The 20,659-nt window shown below is 47.9% G+C and overlaps 1 protein-coding gene across 6 annotated transcripts in view; it reads left to right on the top strand.

Moving 5' to 3' along the window:
• Positions 1-20,659, top strand: part of SLC39A11 (solute carrier family 39 member 11) — a 422,853-nt gene that overhangs the window by 115,103 nt on the left and 287,091 nt on the right. For 5 of the 6 annotated variants that reach the window (XM_068531048.1, XM_068531047.1, XM_068531049.1 and 2 more), the window contains one exon: positions 12,102-12,260. In XM_068531048.1, the coding sequence (XP_068387149.1) occupies positions 12,102-12,260 (159 nt within the window). Of the gene's footprint in view, positions 1-11,465; positions 11,512-12,101; positions 12,261-20,659 lie in introns of those variants that run through there. The other variant, XM_068531051.1, reaches the window with a different exon arrangement.

Genomic DNA, 20,659 nt, shown 5'->3' with positions numbered 1-20,659 from the left:
CATTATGCTAAGTGAAATAAGCCAGACACAAAGGGACAAATACTGTAGGATTCCCCAGATATGAAGTGTCTAGAATAGGCACATTCATAGAGACAGGGAGTAGGTTAGAGGTCACCAGTGGCTGGAGGGAGGGGAGATGGGGAGTTATTGCTTCACAGGGTTACAGAGTTTCTGTTTGGGGTGGTGAAAAGATTTTGGAACTAGTGCTGATGGTTGCACAACTTCGTGAATGTAATTAACGCCACTGAGTTGTCTAGACTTTAAAATGGCAAATTTTCTGTGGTATATATTTGACCACACAGAGAAGTACATTGGTTAGTAATAAATAAGAGTTTACATTGTTAAGACTGTACCTGGTATTCACTTATTGCCTTTCTTGTGCAATTTTGGTGTTTTCCAGAGTTAGTGATGGTCTCCTTTTTTCCCTTTGCCTAGTTTTTTGGGCCTGTCATTAATCGGCCACCAGTCTCCCACTGAGAAGTGTAAAATCTCCCCTGCACACATTCAAACCTATAGGGCTGTACGATCTGCTCTTTCCCGGAGCTCTCCAGTCCCTCTTCCTGTCTGGGGTCTAGTTCTCCGAGCCTGCTGAACTGTCGCTTTGACATCCTTTTTTACCACCAACCTGGGGATGCCCTTCATTCCTTTCCCCTGTCATCGACTTTCTTGTTTTACTCCCTCATACCATGGAGCAAACACATCCTTGAGTATCTTCCTGAGAAGGGGCGTCAGGGAGGTAAGTCTATAGCTTCCCCAGAAGCAGAGCCTGACGTGGGGACACCTGCGCAAGGACTATAGGGAAGATGAGCTCTGGAGGGAGCAGCCCCCAGGGAGTCAGGGTGGATGGGCTGGGGAAGAGGCTGGGCTGAGATCAGAGCACGCTGGGCCCTCCCATTCAGCACGTAGACTTTCCCTTTCTCCTCCTGTTCTCACTGTGGTATCCACCCCTTAGCTGGTGGGAGTCCCTGAGTGTCTGGTGCCGTGGTTGCTTGGCCGCGTGGGATACAGGAAGAATCTTGGGGTGCCATGGCTTCTGACCCATGCTTTCCACCAGTCCTCTCTATTGGCCCATTTCCAGTGGCTCCAGGGCCTTCCATCCCTGCGCTGTTCTGGGGTTCTGTGGGGTGAACCCCCTTGCTTCCACTGGGCTTAGGTGTCAGCCTTCTTGGGGGGGGAGTCTGTCAGTCATTACCTGCTCCCTCTTTTAGCTTCCAATACCCCATGACTGCCGTCCCCTCTCGGTCCTTTTGTCTTTGTGGTTGAGCTCCTCCTCATCCCTTTACTTTCACCCTATTTGGGAGCGAGCAGCTTGTGTTCCATCAGCCATGTTTAACTAGAAGTTCTACAACTTACGTTTTATGACATTCAAAAATGCACTAGGATTGACACATTAGCACAGCAAATACTGCTAGTTAAACATAGTTGACATTGATCATTATACTTAGAGGGGAATTACTCTCCGATTAGACGTACTGAGTAGGTGATATTCTGAGCATTATTGTTTTTATTTATTTATTTATTTTTCAGAGGAATGGACCATTTATTACTCTCAGCATAATCAGCAAATGAAGCAGTTCCCCCCAATTGCTAAAGTGCCATAGGATGAGATTCAGTAGTTCACCTGTGCATGCAGGGGTTGCACTACAGGAGACGAAACGCGAAACTGGCAGATCAGTTTTACATGGGACCTGCTACTACAGCTGCCTATCCCTTCCTCCAGCGGGAGATCTTATTCATTAAGGAATTCTCTTCCAAGGGAGCGGGGAAGGAGTTTCTAGGTTATTATGCTGGAGTACAAGCAAATGTGTTAGGAGAGAAGAGAAGAGTTTTCATCTCCAAATCTTTCTAGGATATATTATCTCTAGCTCGCAAAGCATGTTTGCTTATCATACATGTTCTTAGCTCAGAAGGCCTGGTCTGCATGGTCATGGAGAAATCCCTGGAACACCATCTCCCAATACTACTGTGATTTGGGGGTCATTTTGTCTAAATGTTTTTTTTACCTACTTAAAATCAAAATGCTTACATTAATTCACACTTAAAATATTTTTTTTTCAAAAAAGCAAAACTCTATGACATACCCTAAAGATATTTCTTTTTGTTGTTGTTGTTGGATATTGCTTTTATTTTTAAATTTTTTTTGAATTTTATTTATTTATTTTATACAGCAGGTTCTTATTAGTTATCTATTTTATACACATCAGTGTATATATGTCAATCCCAATCTCCCAATTCATCCCCCCCGCCCCGCCCCTTAGTGTCCATACATTTGTTCTCTACATCTGTGTCTCTCTTTCTGCCTTGCAAACTGGTTCATCTGTACCATTTTTCTAGGTTCCACATATATGCGTTAATACATGATATTCGTTTTTCTCTTTCTGACTTTACTCTGTATGACAGCCTCTAGGTCCATCCATGTCTCTACAAATGACCCAGTTTCGTTCCTTTTTATGGCTGAGTAATATTCCATTGTATATATGTACCACATCTTCTTTATCCATTCTTCTGTCGATGGGCATTTAGGTTGCTTCCATGACCTGGCTATTGTAAATAGTGCTGCAGTGATCATTGGGGTGCATGTGTCTTTTTGAATTATGGTTTTCTCTGGGTATATGCCCAGTAGTGGGATTGCTGGATCATATGGTAGTTCTATTTTTAGTTTTTTAAGGAACCTCCATACTGTTCTCCATAGTGGCTGTATCCGTTTACATTCCTACCAACAGTGCAAGAGGGTTCCCTTTTCTCCACACCCTCTCCAGCATTTGTTGTTTGTAGATTTTCTGATGATGCCCATTCTGACCAGTGTGAGGTGATACCTCATTGTAGTTTTGATTTGCATTTCTCTAATAATTAGTGATGTTGAGCAGCTTTTCATGTGTCTCTTGGCCATCTGTATGTCTTCTTTGGAGAGATGTCTGTTTAGGTCTTCCGCCTATTTTTGGATTGTGTTGTTTGTTTCTGTAATATTGAGCTGCATGAGCTGTTTATATATTTTGGAGATTAATCCTTTGCCCATTGATTCAAATGCAAATATTTTCTCCCATTCTGAGGGTTGTCTTTTGTTTATAGTTTCCTTTGCTATGCAAAAGCTTTGAAGTTTCATTAGGTCCGATTTGTTTATTTTTGTTTTTATTTCCATTACTCTAGGAGGTGGGTCAAAAAGGATCTTGCTGTGATGTTTTTAAAGAATTTGAAACATGTAAGCGACAGAACACAGCTTCAGGATTAAGGGCATGGCCTGGGTTTCAAATCCCAGCTCTGTCACTTCCAGCTGGGTGCCCTTGGGAGAGTGACTCACCTTCTCTAAACCACAGAGAGGAGGCTGTAGGTCTCAAGGAAGTGAAGCGTGTAAGGCACGCCGTCCCCTCTGACTACCAGGAATAGCGTGGCCCCAGGTCAAGCCCTTCGCTGACCCCAGAAAGCAAACTCTGGGCTCTCTTGTCTTCAAGTCTTTGCGTGCGTGCTTCACACTTCTCAGCTGGAATGATCCTCCTCAATCTTCTCTTAGGCCTCAGTAACTTTTTATTTTAATAAATTTATTTATATATTTATTTCTGGCTGCATTGGGTCTTCATTGCTGTGCACGGGCTTTCTCTAGTTGCGGTGAGCGGGGGCTACTCTTCGTTGCGGTGCACGGGTTTCTCACTGCAGTGGCTTGTCTTGTTACGGAGCATGGGCTCTAGGTGCTTGGGCTTCAGTAGTTGTGGCACATGGGCTCAGTAGTTGTGGCTCGTGGGCTCTAGAGCACAGGCTCAGTAGTTGTGGTGCACGGGCTTAGTTGCTCCACAGCATGTGGGATCTTCCTGGACCAGGGCTCGAACCCGTGTCCCCTGCACTGGCAGGCGGCTTCTTAACCAGTGCGCCACCAGGGAAGTCCCTCAGTAACTATTATTATTGATTTTTAATAAACTCTTTGATTTTGCAAGTAATTTAGATTTTCAGAAAAGTTGCACAAATAGTATGGGGAGTTTTCGTATACCTTTATCCAGTTTCCCCTAATGTGAACATTTTACAAGACTACAGTACATTTTGTCAAAGCTAAGAAATTAACATTGGTACATTACTATTACCTAATCCCAAGACTTTACTTGGATTTCACCAGTCATCCCACTAATGCTCTTCTTCTATTCCCAGGATCCAATCCAGGATACATGTTGCGTTAGAGTGTTCTTATTTTAAGGTGCTGTCTGCAAGAGGGGAAGGTTTGCCTTCAGTTCAGAGCCCTAGGCTCACATTATAATAAACCTTGGCTTTGTTTTGAAACCCCAGCTTTAGCTGAGCGGCTAGGAGGGAATCATAGTTTTAGCTACATAATTACTTGTTTCCCTACCCCTAAGGCAGTTACAGGCTATTAATGGGTTTAGGTTTGTAAGGTCTGATGTATCTCGAAGAGGACCATGTTTAACAACATCATTACCACTGTTTACTGGTTGCCAAATATTTACTTACTGCTGGGTTTTCTTGGACTAGCTCCTATCACAATGGTGGAGAATGTCCATGGGATTGATGACATTTGGTTATTGCTAAGGCTGATTCATCCGGCCTGTGGTTCCGGGATGCTTTGCCTGATGATAAGGAAGACAGCAGCTTAAACCTTGTCTTTATTCTGCAGCTCTTAGGATTTCTTAGAAGACTCTGGGTCAGTGTAGGGCCGAAGGATGGCACTAAGTTGATCCGGGGTGGTGTAGTCAGCTTTGGATGTCATGAGCTTGCTTTGCGGCTCTGGGGAAGCCACTGAATCCCATTGGGTCTCAGTTTTTCCATCTGTTAAATGAAGCCTTTGGTCCAGGTAGAGCCTCCTAAAATCCCTTTCAACTCTGTAAGAGTGTGATTGCATCAGTAGACTATTCAGTGGAGTATCCATGAAGCTCTGGAAGTTCTGTCAACTTCTTTCCACACCCGAGAAAAACTCCATTATTTTAAACAATCACTCATCCCGTGTTTGTCAAAGGAGTGAAGGCATTTGAGTATGAGCCTATACAGTACTTGATTTGGAAGGTGAAATCACTTTAAAACTTAGGTAACAGACTAAAAAATGAGTGTTGAATCACTTCCTGATTACGCCTTCTTCCAATTTCTCCGCCCCCATTGCTCCCTTTCCTTAGCAAGGATAACAGAGCACTCATCTGGGCCACAAGGAGTGAACAGCTGCTCCGTCCAGGACCACTCAGATGGGTGGGACCAGCATGCAGAGATGCTCGTAGCACAGCCCTGATCCTAGAAGAGGGGTCGAGGGTGAGGTGGGGAGGAGGGTGAGCGCCTGCTGAGTGAAGGCATGCTCGGGGAGAGGGAAGAGTCCAACACAGCACAGCTTCAACACGTACTTCCTGCCAGGAATTGGATTGGTGCGGTATACGCATTGCCCCACAGAATTCTTCAAACAACCTTGTTAAATAGTTTACTGCCCCCATGTTTAGTTTTCTTGAAACTGAGCTGCAGAGAGCTTAGGTTATTTGTCTAGGGCTCCCCAACTAGTAAGTGGCAGAGCCAAGATCCAAACTCGGACCTGATTCTAAATCCTGCATGATATACGTGGACTCAGGCAAAGGGTGTAGGATGCTTGGAAGAAAGGGCATGAGAGATGGGTCTTGATGGTTTGGCATTTTCACAGGTGGGAGTGCCTGGGCCAAGGCAGGGGGGCTGGGAGGGTTCGGCGCACAGCCGGGGATGGGGCAGTGGTACAAGATAGGGTTCTAACGGGTGGGTAGGCCAAGCTCAACTTTTTAAAAATTAAGTTAAAATTCACATAGCAATAACCATTTTACAGTATGAGATTCAGCGGCAGTTAGTACATTCACAGTGTTGTGCGACCATCACTTCTACCCAGTTCCAAATACATATATATATCGGCTACACCGCGTGGCATGTGGGATCTTAGTTCCCCGACTGGGGATCAGACCCATGCCCGCTGCACAGGAAGCGTGGAGTTTAACCCACGGACCGCCAGGGAAGCCCCACTTGCAAGTATTTTCCTTCCCCCACAGGAGACCCCGTGTCCATTAGGAACTGCTCCCACCACCCCATGTCAATCACGAATCTGTTTTCTGTCTGTGGGCATTCCATAGCAGTAGAATCCTACGTGGCCTTTTGTGTCTGGCTTTCTCCACTTAGCACGTTTCCAAGGTTCATCCGTGTTGTAGCATGTCTCAGTCCTTCACGTCTTCATGGCTGAAAAATATTCCATCCAATGGAATATTTTGTCTCTCCATTCATCTGTTGATGGACATCTGGGCTGTTTCCATCTTTTGGCAATTATGAACAGGTCCAAGATCAATTCTTTTAATTAACTCAAGCCGTTCATTCATTCGCTTGCCCATCCGTAGAGATGGACATTGAAGGCATGACAGTGGCTGAGATGCCAGGGGAAGCACATGAAAAAGAAGAGAGCCGAGGTGGGGTTCACCCTTGGGCCTGGGGAGAATCGAGGAGCACACACGGCTTCTCAAACACCAGCTGGCCTGAGACCCTCTCTGTCCACCCTTCAGATTTCTGAGCCCTGTGGTAGACCAACCAAAGCAGCCAGGGACCGAAGTTAGACATTCAGTCCGTGTTTTGTTTATTTCCTCCTTAGCTCTTTTTTTCAGGAGCTGTTGTTGTTATTGAAATGCTCACTCCCTTCAGCATCTTTGATTACTGAGCAAAAAATTGGGCTGCTTTGGTCTTAGCAACATTTAGCTGGAGGATGGGCTCCAACACAAGCTTTCCTGTGGCTCATTTGATTGATTGGGCGTTACATTTTCTTTTGGGGAATAAAGAAGCAGAAAGTACTTGGGGTACAGCGAGGCCCCTGTCATGTGTGCTGGAACCTGATTATGCATTCCTTTTATAGACAAAGGCAGGAAGGGGGAGGGACGACGGTCAGCTCCTCACGGTTACGTCTGATACCTTTAGGTCTGGAGCTGCTGATGCCGGGTCCAAGCTCGTACTGTTCACGGCACGACAGGCCAGTACATCGAGAGACGAGGTGCTGGGGCAAGGAATAGCGTCTTTATTCCGAAAGCCGTCAGACCGAGAAAATGGTGGACTAATGTCCCAAAGAACCGTCTTACCCTAGTTAGAATTGAGGCTTCTTTTATACTAAAAGGGGAGGAGGCGTGGTTGGTTGTGGCCAACTTCTTTGTGTCAGAATCCTTTGTTCTAGCAGCTGCCCACAGTAGGTCAGGTCATGATGTTCCTACAAGCCTCCCGTAAGACAGATGTTATTCTCTTTTCTGCAATATTTCAAGCTATGGGCAACATTCTTAACTTGTAGCAAATGCAATAGAATACATTTTTTCTTTTTCTTTTTTTTGGATCCCATATATATGTGTTAGCGTACGGTATTTGTTTTTCTCTTTCTGACTTAATTCACTCTGTATGACAAGACTCTAGGTCCATCCACCTCACTACGAATAACTCAATTTCATTTCCTTTTATGGCTGAGTAATATTCCATTGTATATATGTGCCACATCTTTATCCATTCAGCAGGAATAAAGCGATAGACATAGAAAGTGGACTTGAGGACATGGGCTGGGAGGGTGCAGCTGGGGCGAAGTGAGAGTAGCATCGACATACATACACTTCCAAATGTAAAACAGTTGGCTGGTGGGACGCAGCCGCACAGCACAGGGAGATTGGCTCGGTGCTTTGCGATGACCTAGAGGGGTGGGATAGGGAGGATGGGAGGAAGGCTCAAGAGGGAGGGGATATGGGGACATGGGTATGCATATGGCTGATTCGCTTTGTTGTGCAACAGAAACTAACACAGTATTGTGAAGTAATTATACTCCAATGAAGATCTATTAAAAAAAAAAGCAATAGAATACAAAGGTTAAAGTAAAGGAAACAGATCCAATATGGAGTCAGATTTGTTCTCCCCTGTCACGCTGTGGCCCAGTTTGCCTTTATAAGCAGGGCTGCAGCTGCAGGAGGGCTTTTGGTATCTACCATCTGCAGTCATAAAGGGGCTGGTTGGCAATGACTTGTTTTTTGAGTTCATTCCCTGAAGTCTTGGGCCCAGTGATTACCACCTCCTCTTTGCTAGACTATCCCCTCCAGGCCCTGCTTCTTAGGGGTCATTGAAGGTTAATCAGATATACTACTTCCTGCTTCTGTATCAGCTAGTTAATATGTCACTACATCCAGATTTTTTAAAATGCCTAACATTTAAAGGAGCTTTGTTAGTGTTGACAGTTTCAGGGAAGTCACCTATGTTGGGGGATTATTAAAAAGAAAAAAAAGGTTTATCATACAATCCAGCAATCACACTCCTTGGTATTTACCCTGATGAACTGAAGAGTTACGTCCAAACAAAAACCTGCACACAATATTTATAGCAGTTTTATTCATAACTGCCAAAACTTGGAGACAACCAAGATGTCCTATAGTAGGTGAATAGATAAATAAACCGTGGTCCATCCAGACTATTATTGAGCCCTAAAAAGAACTATAAAGCCATGCAAAGACTTGGAAGAATCTTAAATGTATATTACTAAGTGAAAGAAGCCAGTCTGAAAAGGCTGCAATACTGTACAATTTCAACTATAAGGCATTTTGGAAAAGGCAAAACTATGGAGACAGTAAAAAGATTACTGGTTGCCAGGGGTTGCAGGGGAGCAGAAAGGGATGAAAAGGTGGAACACAGAGGATTTTGAGGGCAGTGAAACTACTAGCTGTGATACCAGAATAGTAGATACATGTCATTATGTATTTGTACAGACTCATAGAATGTACAACACTAGGAGTGATCTCTAATGTAAACTATGGACTTTGGATGATAATGAGGTGTCAGTGTAAGTTCATTGATTGTAACAAATGTACCAGTGGTGTAGGATGTCAGTAGTGGGGAGGTTGTGCATATGTGGTACAGGGAGCATATGGGTACTCTCTGTATTTTCTGCTCAATTTTGCTGTGAACCTAAAACTGCTCTAAAAAAAAAAAAAAAAAAGTAACGTATGCCTTTATATGCTGTGTTAGTTTTCTCTTGCTGCTGTAACAAAGTACCACAAGTGTAGTGGCTTAAAACGACTCAAATGTATCATCTGACAGTACTGGAGGTTAGAAGTCCAAAATGGTTTTAACTGGGATAAGGTCAAGCTGGCAACAGGGCTGTGTCCCTGCTGGAGGCTCTTGGGAAGACTCTGTTTCTTTTCCTTCTCCGGCTTCTAGAGCTCACCACCCTTCCTTGGTTCATAACCTTTCCTCCATCTTCAAGCCAGCGGCAAAGCATCTTCTAGCTTCTCCTTTCTGACTACGACCTCTGCTTTTATCATCACATCTTCTCTCTAATGCTGACCCATCTCCCTTTCTCATAAGATTCCTTGTGATGACACCGGCCCCGCCCAGATCCAGGATCATCTCATCTCAAAATCCTTAGCCACGGCTGCAGAGTCCCTTTTGCCACGTAAGGTGACATATCCACAGGTCTTAGGGATTATGATGTGGTCCTCTTTGGGGAAAAAGTCATTAGTTTGTCTGCCACATATGCCCTTTATTTAATTAATTTATTTATTTTTGGCTGTGTTGGGTCTTCGTTGCGGTGCGTGGGCTTCTCATTGCGGTGGCTTCTCTCGTTGCAGAGCACGGGCTCTAGGCGCGTGGGCTCCAGTAGTTGTGGCACACGGGCTCAGTACTTGTGGCTCGCGGGCTCTAAGGCACAGGCTTAGTAGTTGAGGCACACGGGCTTAGTTGCTCTGCGGCACGTGGGATCTTCCCGGACCAGGGCTCGAACCTATGTCCCCTGCATTGGCAGGCGGATTCTCAACCACTGCGCCACCAGGGAAGTCCCCACATATGCCCTTTAAATAAACTTTTTTCGGGGCCCTATCGTCATTTCAGACAGGCGACCCAGTCTCCTTTCTCTCTCTCTCTCTCTCTTTTTCTTTTTCGGCCGTGCCATGCGGCTTGCGGGGTCTTAGTTCCGTGACCAGGGATCGAACCTGCGCCCTCGGCAGTGAAAGCGCGGAGTCGTAACCACTGGACTGCCAGGGAAGTGCCCAGGCAACCCAATCTCATTTCAAGATTGATCCTTGGTCATGTTCCAGTTTATGTGGGAGACAGGGAGGCTGGCAAGGAAAAGAAATGAAGGAAATCCATTTGGGTTCTGGATTTGACTGGAAGGATAAAGGATCATTGATTCTCAAGGAGGGGACCCACCTGAATCGTCTGGGATGCCTTTCCGTTTCAAGCATCCCAGATTCCGGCAAACCCTCCCTTGAGAGACACATCCCTTCTGCCTCACCTTGCATCACTTGTCCATGAGAATATTGTATATTGCTCACGTGCAGGGGACAGAGAAAAGATTGGTACCCAGTGATGCATAGGGATGGAAAGGAGCTTTGACAGAAGAGGTTAGACTTGGTGTTGAGAAGGCGATGGGGATCCGAGGCTGGGGAAGTACCCCAAGCAACATTGACAAGGATGGGATGTGGGGAGGGACTGGAAGATGAGGTGAGTGGCCTTACTGGTGCTAATGGTCTAGATGGGAGGCCCTGCAACATGCAGGGATAGAGGTTGCTGGACATGCCTGTGCCTCTGTGCTGGTCATCCTTGGTGGGAGCTTACCGTGAGTGGCCGTTATGGAGGGTTGTTGAATTCTAAAGCAAGTGAGACAAAGTCCAGTAAAGGGATGGATCAGCCCCTGGCATAGAGAAGGCTCCCATAAGCTTCCTTTGGTGGTCCCATGGAACTGAACTGATGAACCAGTTTCATTGTTTCTGGGAGTCTCTGAGGCAGGTGCGCTAAGACTTTTGCTGGGAGAGTCCAGTGCCAAACCGGTGACTGTGTGTAGATGATGCATCAAAGAAGAGAGACCATTTTCTTTTTGCACGGATCTGTTCTTTATTGTTGCATTCGCAATACCTGGTTCCGTCACTCTGAATGTTATTTTGGAGGCAGATAATGCATATTTTTTTCAAAGGCAAGGCATAATTAATTTTAGAAACCCATTCAGCATTTTACATGTTAGTGCTGACCGTCATATGGTTACGATGGGTAGTGGGTGTGCTCTAGCCAAGATGTCATGGTGTCTGTAAGAGTAAACAACTGTGGATGAGTGTTAAATTCGCTAAATGCTGGACAACCTTTGATCAAATTGACCTCCCCGAGATTTGAGTCCAGCTTCAAGTCTCCCTTTTCCCTTTTGTTTTTCCCCCTTGCTGAGGTGATGATGGTCCCACTTTGCTCAGTTCCCTGGATCTGCCACTTCCTGGCTCTGTGACCTTGAGCAAATGAGCTTATTACTTTGAGATTCAATTTCTTTATCTACAAATAGCAATAGAAAACAACATCTTCCTCCCAAAGCTGTTGGGATGGATAAAATAAGATATCAGACGTGAAGCTTTGGCCCCTGGAAATAGTAGGTGATCCGTAAATATAAGTTCCCTTCTTCCTTTTTACAGATGAGAAAATTGATGAGACCGAGTTGACATGATCTCACTGGTTGTCTTCAAATATTTCAAGGGCTGTCGCACATCACAGGGGAAAGACACCTTCCTTTAGTGCTCTGGAGAGCAGACGTGGTGCGAATAGGTAAAAACCGAAGGGAGACAGATTTCAGCTCTACTTAAGGAAGAACTCTGTAGTAATTAGAGCTGTCTCATGTCCAAGGCAGTGGAGCTCATGAAGTAGTGAGCAGTCTGGCCCTGGTAGTATTCAATTAGCACAGAATTTCTCAGCAGTGCTGCTCACCTTTGGGACCAGATAATTCTTTGCTGTCAGGGGCTGTGACGTGCGTTGTGAGACATTTACCAGCTTCTCTGGCCTCTGCTCACTAGATGCTACTAGCAACCTCCCCCTCACCTCCAGCCCTACTTGTGACAACCAAAAATGTCTCCAGACATTGCCAGATGTCTCCAGCAATGGTTGAGAACCACTGAATTAGAGGCTAGATGACAGCAAACTAGACTCCCTCTTCCCAAGGTCAACTCCGTCCTACCCCAAATTGAGTTCTTGACAACATTAGAATTCTCATGGTGGCTTTTGTGCTTTGGGGTGGTACCTACCACCAAGGATTAAAGGCCTAACCTTTAATCCTTGGGCCATAGAGAGTGAGGGCAGTCCCCACTTGGAAGGCCTTCAGGGGATGGTTTAATGGTTTGCTGCTTATCGTGGTTTTGCAGGTCATGCTGGCCGCTTCCTATTGGTCGCTCCTGGCCCCAGCGGTGGAGATGGCTACGTCCTCTGGTGGCTTTGGTGCCTTGGCCTTTTTCCCCGTGGCTGTCGGCTTTACCCTCGGAGCTGCGTTTGTCTACCTGGCTGACCTCCTCATGCCTCACCAGGTGAGTACCACTCCACTTTGGGCTCTTGTGTCAGGATGTGTCCAGCTCTGTGCCGTAGATTTACTTCTGTTCAAACTTGACATGCCAACTCGTGTCTGTGTTAAGTAGCCAGTGATATCGAAATAGATATTTCAAGCCATGTAGGGCTTTTACCTGGAGGAACGGAATTGTGACTTAATGCCTAAAAGAAAATAAGCGCTTGGTAGTCTGACTCATCATCTCCTTAGTTACATTTTGATACGTTCATAGTTTAAATGTCAGATCTCATTATAAATATAGAGTACAGCTGACGTCGTGTGGTGCAACACTGTCTATATGAGTGGACCTAGACACTGGGGGAAGGGAGTGCCCATGACGGTGGTCCTGACCCTTAGAGAGCTTATGATGTCCCCAGGGAGATGACAACACACCCATCTACAGCGTAAGACCGTCGACAAAGCATCCCATCCACAAGGGCTTATTCATAGGAGGGTGAGGTGGGGAGACCGGGCAGTAGGGCCTTGGGCTGCGCTCACTTCTGCCATGAACCGGTTATGTGCCCCTTCTCCCCACTTTTCCTTCTTACGACTTGAGAATAACTCCCTTTAGGGGCTGCCAAGTGAAAACTAAAAAAATCGAAAAAGGCGCCAGAATTGGGGTGTGCCAGCGATTTAGCTTTTTAATTTTTTTTGCCTAAATAGTGCTGGTGGGTTGGGTTTGGGGAATGAGCATGTACTTGCTTACAGAGAAGCACAGAATGAACCCCAGCCTGAAGTCTGGCTCTGGTCACTGAGCAGAGAGAGCCAAGGCCAGGCCACGAGATCCTGACCCAGCAGCATCGGCTAAAACCGGCTCGGCTGAAGGGTGGGCGTCAATACGGACCCAGTGCAGGCACAAGTCACCTTACCAGTTGCAGTGTCCCAACAGGTCCCCGAGGTGGGCAGAAGCCCCCTGAGAGACCTGAGCTGGTGCTTGAATTCCCTGTTCACCCAGGTGGGGAGGAGGCACAGGGAGGACCATGTTGAGGAGCTGAGCTTCTCTGCTGGGCTGCTGTGGGCAGGAGCCGGTCGGGCTCACTGGAGCCGTCTGGGCATGTACCCCAGGAGGTAGGCTCCCATCCTTTCCCCGGCCCACCTGCCTTCTTCTCCGTCGGAACGTGGCCCAGACACTCGTGAGAAACTGATTACCCATGTCCCAGAACGGCCGGCCTCTGGCCCAAACAGCTGGATGTGATGGTTGGCTGGACAGCCGTGATGTTGTCTCGGAGGTGTGTCATTCTTGTTCATCGAGATGGTGAACGGCCGTGTCAGTTTCCGCCCCCTGGGCCCTTTGCTTCCTTGTTGTCAAGGAACATCTGCTTGGTAATAGCTTTGAGAGGTCCTCAGTATGGATTGCCCTATTCTGCTCTCAAGTCCGCCCTGGTTATGTGTAATCTTGCTGCTGGAGTGTATTCTACTTGCCCTGGCAGGAAAATCTGGCAGCCAGGGGCCTTAACTCCTGAACAGCAGACAGGGGGCTGGCTCAGCTGCTGTGCACAGCCCCTGCTGGTCTCATTCCGCCCTTCCCACCCGGGCCCACTTGGGCTTCTAAGGCAGTATCTTGCAGAGGGCTCTTTGCAATCGCGAAGGGTCACCCTTCCCTGATACTGGGGCCAGGGAGTGGGGGCCAGGTGTGTTTGACCAGCTGCCTGAATGTAGCAGCTTTCTCTGGGCAGTGTAAACAGTCATTTGGCCAATTTGTTCTGTGCAGCAGTTCTTTTTTTTTTTTAACCTTTTGCTTGCTGTTTGTTCTACTATATGCTTTGAATATAGAGAAGATCCCAGGGGGAAGTCTTGGATAGACTACACAGAAAATTAGGCCTGGCTGGGGAGTGGTGGGTGAAGTTAATGGGTTTTGACCTTGAATCCGTGTGGGTTGACTGAGCAGCCAAGGGGAATACAGTCCTCTGTCGGGGAGAAAGCCGGGGCTAGAATTTGGTTGCAGAATGCTTGCTGCGCTTGGAGTTTAGGAACCAGGAGTTCTGTGGGTCAATTCAGACTGAGATCTTTTCAGTTTCCTGTTCATGCCACCTTATGACAGAGCCCCACCGCTCAGCACGTGGCCCAGGAAGAGGATGAAGTCGTGAGAGCAAAAGGCTTTGGCTGCACTGGTGATGGAGGGGCTCATCCTGCAGAACAGGCCCCAGGGGAAAGGGGGACCTGCCTGCAGAAAACCCCCTGGCCCCCTTCCTGTCCTCTGGGAGGACCGTGCGTGGAGTCTGACGGACTGAGAGGAAGTGAGTCAGTCTCTGCCTTATTTTACCTGCAGAAGTGAGCCAGTGCAGGAGTCCGCTCAGCACAGACGTGTGGTTTGAGGGATTCTTTTATTTATTTAGTTATCTAAAATTTATTTATTTATTTATTTATTTATTTATTTTTGGCTGCCTTGGGTCTTCGTTGCTGCCTGTCGATTTTCTCTAGTTGTGGCGAGCGGAGGCTACTCTTCGTTGCGGTGCGGGGGCTTCTCATCGCGGTGGCTTCTCTTGTTGTGGAGGACGGGCTCTAGGTGCGCGGGCTTCAGTAGCTGTGGCACGTGGGCCCAGTAGTTGTGGCTCGCGGGCTCTAGAGCACAGGCTCAGTAGCTGTGGCGCACGGGCCTAGTCGCTCCGCGGCATGTGGGATCTTCCCGGCCCAGGGCTCGAACCCGTGTCCCCTGCATTGGCAGGCGGATTCTTAACCACTGCGCCACCAGGGAAGCCCCTGGTTTGAGGATTCTGACATTGACTCGTGACCGTCCAAGCACAGGTGCCACCACCTGCCCACGTCGGAGATGTCCACCCCGGTTATACTTACACGTTCAGGGTGGCAGGACTCTGGGTGGGTGGGAAGGAAATGGTTAACAACCGACCCTGTTCTCCAGCTGCATCTCCGTTCGTTCAGCCTTTCAGGTGTATCTGTGCCCCTTTTGGAGCGGGAGCACTGTATGGCTCATGAAAAGGGTTTTACTCACAACAGCCTGTCAGGCTGAACCCACGGTAGCTGTGTTAACTTCGGATGCATCAAATCGCTCCCGGAAAGGGTATTTATTTTCATGTATTTATCTGGGGATAGAGTAGAAAAGGCTCACGCGGGAACTGTTAATGGGAAATGAGCTGACAGGGTTTTACAGGGGCTTTGCCAAATGATATCTTAATGAGAGGGCGAGAGAGGCGGGGTAGGCGAGGAAGGTGCAGTCCGCTGCTGGGCCCTGGAAGAGGCCTGACAGGAGGACGCCGATGGCGAATGCGGCTCGGGCCAGCCTGAGCCCGGCACCCCCCTTGGATGGTTCTAGGGAGAAGGGGAACGGACCTTGAACAGCTGTTTGGAGACACTGACATTTTTATGACCTTTGCAGTTTGCTTCTATATAAAGTTAAGGATGGCAGTGGGTGGGAAGACTTCACCTTTAGTTTAAAACTGTGATTTTCTACTGGTGGGTAGAGGGGAGAGGAGGTGGAGGGTGGATGTGTGTCGCCATGGCCTTGTGTCTTTTTTTTTAGTCATATTAGTATTACATCAACACAGCACAAAAATCTCATTATAAAAATTAAACAAAATTTAACGTGACACTCCTTTCTTGCTATAGACTGTGTCCTCCCAAAATTCATATGTTAAACCTCATCTCCAACGCGATGGTATTTGGAGGTGGGGCCTTTTGAAGGTGACCAGGTCATGAGGGTGGGAGCCCTCAGGAATGGGATTAGTGCCCTGATGAAGGAGCCTTCAGAGCCCCCTTCCCATTCTGCCACTTCGGGACACGTACACACTGTCTGTGAACCAGGACGTGGGCTCTCTCCGGACACTGAATCTGCTGGCACTTTGATCTTGGACTTCACAGCCTTCAGAATTGCCAGAAATAAATTTCTGCGGTTCATAAGCCACCCAGTCGATGGTAATTTGTTAAAGCAGCGTGAACGGGGTAAGAGGCTCCCCTGTTCCCGTACTCTTCCCAAACCAGTCAGCCATTGTCATCAGTTTAGTGGGTATCCTTCTAGATTTTTCTCTTTTCTCTTTCTTTTTTTTTTCTTTAAGAAAACGAATTATGTTGTGTCCTATAAATATCGAAATATAAACACTGTCCCCTATGCTTGTATTGTTCAAGTATGCTTTAAATCAACTCTATAGCTACATGAATCCTGACTCATTTATTTAGACTTCCCTTCTCTTTGCTTATGTACGTGCATGCATACATTTCACACAGTTGGAACCGTCTGTGCGTTCTCTTGTGCGTTATTTTTAAAATTCGGAACGATTTTTATCCACAGTCATTTTAGTACATGTACCGCATCCTTGCATCTTAGTGTAGCTCACCGGACCATTTCCCTGTCATCGAGGAGTTAGATTGCTCTGTGCTTTTGCTTATGTATGTATGTCCCTCTGGAAAATGTCATTTTGTTGTGTGTCTCCTGAAAAACAAGTGGTAACATCTTGGCTGTGTTGTGGACACTTGCTTTTCCAGCTTTGCTTTACATCTTGGCAACCTTCTCTCTGGGAGATGTGTGTTCCCCGCCCCCTCCCCTCCCTTTCTTGGGATCTGACATCCGAAGAGACTGCCCAAGGACTGCAGGGGGAGGGAAGGTAGTGGTGTCTGACTCTGCCTGAGACCCTCGGGCGGGCATCGAGGCTGACGGCCCCGCCCAAACGTGCTCTGGGGCAGGAAAGTCAGCAAGCGATAGGGGTGCGACCTTCTCCTCAGTGCCCTCCTTCATGTATCTGTGTCCCAGTCCTGTTCAGTTTCTCTTAGTTTTCGCTGTGATGGCAAAGAAGATGCCTCCGCTAAAAACTTAAACGAGCAGGATGTGTGCATACCTTTAATATGCACCTGACTGTTGCTGGTGTCAGTTTCTGGCCACTGGAGTCGCTATGAGGGACCAGGTATGACAACTGTTTGGAAGTGACAGGTGATTATTTTCCCCCTCAGGGGTGATGCATGTTTTCCTCCCCTTCATAGATCCTTTCCATCTTCAGCGTTCTGATTCTGATTCTGCTACTTTACGAACGAATACCTAACAGAGGAGATTGGGGGTGGGGGAATGGCAAGAATCGCTTACAGAAGGAGAAATCGCAGTGGCATCCACCTCTAGAGTCCATAGCATAATTCTGGTATTATCAGATAAGCCCAACTAGCTTCACAGTGAAAACCGGCTCCCTGCCTCAGTTTTAACGTCTCCTTTCTTTTGCTTTGCTGTGCTTTGAGATCTGCACTTCTATTTGATGCTCTAAGGTGCATCATGGGGTTGATGGACAGTTGACATTTCAGCTGTCCTGGAGAGAGCCTCCGTCCAGCTGAATCACCGGGCTCCTCCAGCGTGGGGACGTGACTGTGTCATCAGAGGAGGCTGGGCGTGGGGGTGGATTAGGCGGCCCCATTGTCTGGGAAACCAGGTGGAAGAGGGATGGGGTTTTGCAAACAGCCCTTTTGCTTAACTGTGCACCCATCTGTCCTCATCTCCTAGGTCTGCCGTAACAGACCACCACAGGCTGGGTGGCTGAAACAACAGAACTGTATTTCCTCACAGTTCTGGAGGCTAGAAGTCCAAGATCAAGGTGTTGGCAGGTGCCTCCTTCTAACCGTGTCCTCACGTGGTCTTTCCTCTCTGTGGGCATCCCTGGTGTCACTCTGTGTGTCCAGATTCCCACTCCTGATAAGGGCGGCAGTCAGATTGGATTAGGGCCCAGCCGAAGGGCCTCCTTTTAACTTCATCACCTCTTTAAAGACCCCACCTCCAAATCCAGCCACATTCTGAGGTCCTGGGGGTTAGGGCTTCAGCATATGAGTTTGTGGGGTTGGGGGGAGCAATTCAGCACATAACAGCATCCTCTCCGTTTCCTTTGATATTTATGGTACTAAGATTGAGAGGTAGCTCACCCTGTGGATGTATGGAGGCCCTCAGTTCAGGCACTGGGTGTTCTGAGCAAGAGCAAGCTGGCACTTGGACGGGCACGCTGAGTGGGCAGAGCTCGCTAATGAATACACGACGCTAATGAATACTTCAGTTTCTAATGGAGCAAACCCGCGAGCTTGCTGGCATTGGAAGCCGTGGCTGGTGAGTCCTGGGCTGCGGAGCGTTGCCAAAACCTTGTCATTCAGATGAGTCACCGACAAAGGAGCGTTTTGAATCTTTTGTGAAAGCCAGTTTATTTCATCACACTGGGGGGCTCTTGGCCCACTGATGCCGCAGGCCCTTCACAATGTGGTATTTGTAGAGAGCCGGCATTCAGGTCCCCCTGGATCCCAAGCACCCATTTCCAAGGTGCCTGTGGAAGCCGTGGCCGAGGTTGCTTCTTTTGCCTTTCGATGCCTCCTGCAGCCTCCTGTGACTTTTAGGAAGGCGCTCGGCTGTCGGTTTTGGTCCCGTTGGCATGCACAGGGGCTCAAAAGGGGGTTGAGGCCGTCTCCTAGCGTGGTGTGCTTGCTGATTCTCAGAGAAGGCAGTGGGTTAGCCATCCTGTGGATGCCTTGCTCTGCGCATTTACCTGCTGGGAACGCGTATCACAGACTCCCTTCCTCTCCACTTGCTCCCTTTGATTTCTAAGGCGGGTGGGGGCGGGGGCTGCTGTTGTACCCCTGTGTATGCCTGGGTGTGTTAGCTGCGCACCCAGTCCTGGCTCGTTGAGGCCACAGGAGAAATATCTGTGGCTTTGCAGCCAATGGCGCAGAGCATCTGAGAGGGCCCAGTCAGAGCTTGGAAACCTGCCTCTGTGGGTGCTGTGTATTCCCCAGGTACCTTCACTGGGTCTGGCATGAACACATACACTTGCACACACACATGCACGTGTGCGCGCACGTGCACACACAACGCACGCGAAGCGGCCATTTCAGTACAGGCTGGCTTGCTGAAGGGAACTCGCCAAGCACTGAATGATCCTTGTTATTTTAATAAAGTGGTGGGGATTCTGGAACGCAAATAGGCATGGTTGGAACCTTCTGAGACTTGGACTTCCTTCTCCATGCTTAGAACACCTTTTCATAGTTCAGACCGTAAAGTGGTGACTGAATACTTGTATTCTCTTGCCCTCTGTTGAGCCAGGCGGCAAGATTATGGGAAATATCTAGAGAACTCCATGGAAATTTATTGAACCAGTGGCTGGTTGGCAAAGATGACGGAGGCAAAGATGATTTACGAGGCTGGCTGGCTAAAGGAATTGGGTGTGCGTTTCATCATAATTCCTTCCTCCCAAGGGGGGCGCGGGGCGTGTCTGTCGGCTCACAGGTGTACCCCTCGCTAGGTGACTGGTGCATCAGTGCCCGATAGAGCAGGTCCTGGCCACGCCTGTCCTGTCCGTCTTCTCTCGGATTGTGGTGGTGCTGGTGATAGTGTAGACGGCTCACCTCAAGGCTGGGGACTCATAACCCCAGAGGAGTTAGAGTTCTGGTATCAAAGAAGAAACGAAGGGGTGAAGTTTGGGGATGTAGATGTTGGTTTGGCCAGTTCTTTGAGAGGAAGGAGTTGGATTAAAGCCACTGGAAAAGCTAAAACATTGTTTAGCTTTAGCTCGATATCCCCATAACGAGCCCCAGGGATAAATGACAGAAGGCATATCAGCGACAGTAGTAAATGGAAACGCCCTCTGAAGATGCACTGCGCAGCTCCACACCTGCGGTTCCTTTTGTCCTGTGTCTTAGGACTGGGAGGAGGGGAAGGGACTTTCAGCCCTGTGTCTCAGAAGCACACCGTGTCTCCAGAATCCCAGCCGATCCCGTTCAGAGCCTCCCTTTTCCAAATGCACGGGTAAGCAGTGGGAGGACTTACCTTGCCTCGACCTGAGCGAGACGGGGGAGTTCTGAATGTAATGCAAAAGCCAGTAGACCATCACCAACACGCTGGCCTGGTGCCCAGCTCAGAACACTGTCCCTCCAGCGTTTGCAGACCCTCTCCTAGTTACCCTGCAGGGTGCACTTTGTGTGTTCCTTCAGCAGAAAGCTTCCCTGGCAACCCCAGGTCTTGGTTCCACTTGACACCTCCCCCATCTTGCCCTGTCTCTTCCCTGTGCTGTCATCACCGGTGGACCTGATCACTTGTGGCCTGAAGGCAGGGACAGGTCTGCTCTGGTCTCCCCTGTGACCCCTACAATACCTGGGCATCGTAGGTCTCCAGGAGGTATCTGATGAATGAATGAATGAATGAATGGAGATGTTGGGAAGATCATATGAGATCGTTGTTATGAAAACTCCTTAGAGCCTCAAAGTTGAAAGCGCTTTACAGCCATGAGTTATTTTCTGGAGGCAGATCCATGCTCCTTGGCAAGTGACCACTTTTGGGGCACTATAGACACGAGGCACAGATAGTTAAATAGAAGAACCTAGTCTGATTTGAATCTGTTATATTCTTGTTCACGCTTTATTTGCTTTCTTAATTATGTTTGCCTAAGACTCTAAAGACTTACACTGCTGTTTAGAGTC

This window comes from Eschrichtius robustus, chromosome 20 (assembly GCF_028021215.1).
Source record: "Eschrichtius robustus isolate mEscRob2 chromosome 20, mEscRob2.pri, whole genome shotgun sequence".
NCBI lineage: Eukaryota > Metazoa > Chordata > Mammalia > Artiodactyla > Eschrichtiidae > Eschrichtius > Eschrichtius robustus.
The sequence above is the reverse complement of the archived record's forward strand: the minus strand, read 5'-3'. Positions and strand labels throughout refer to the sequence as shown.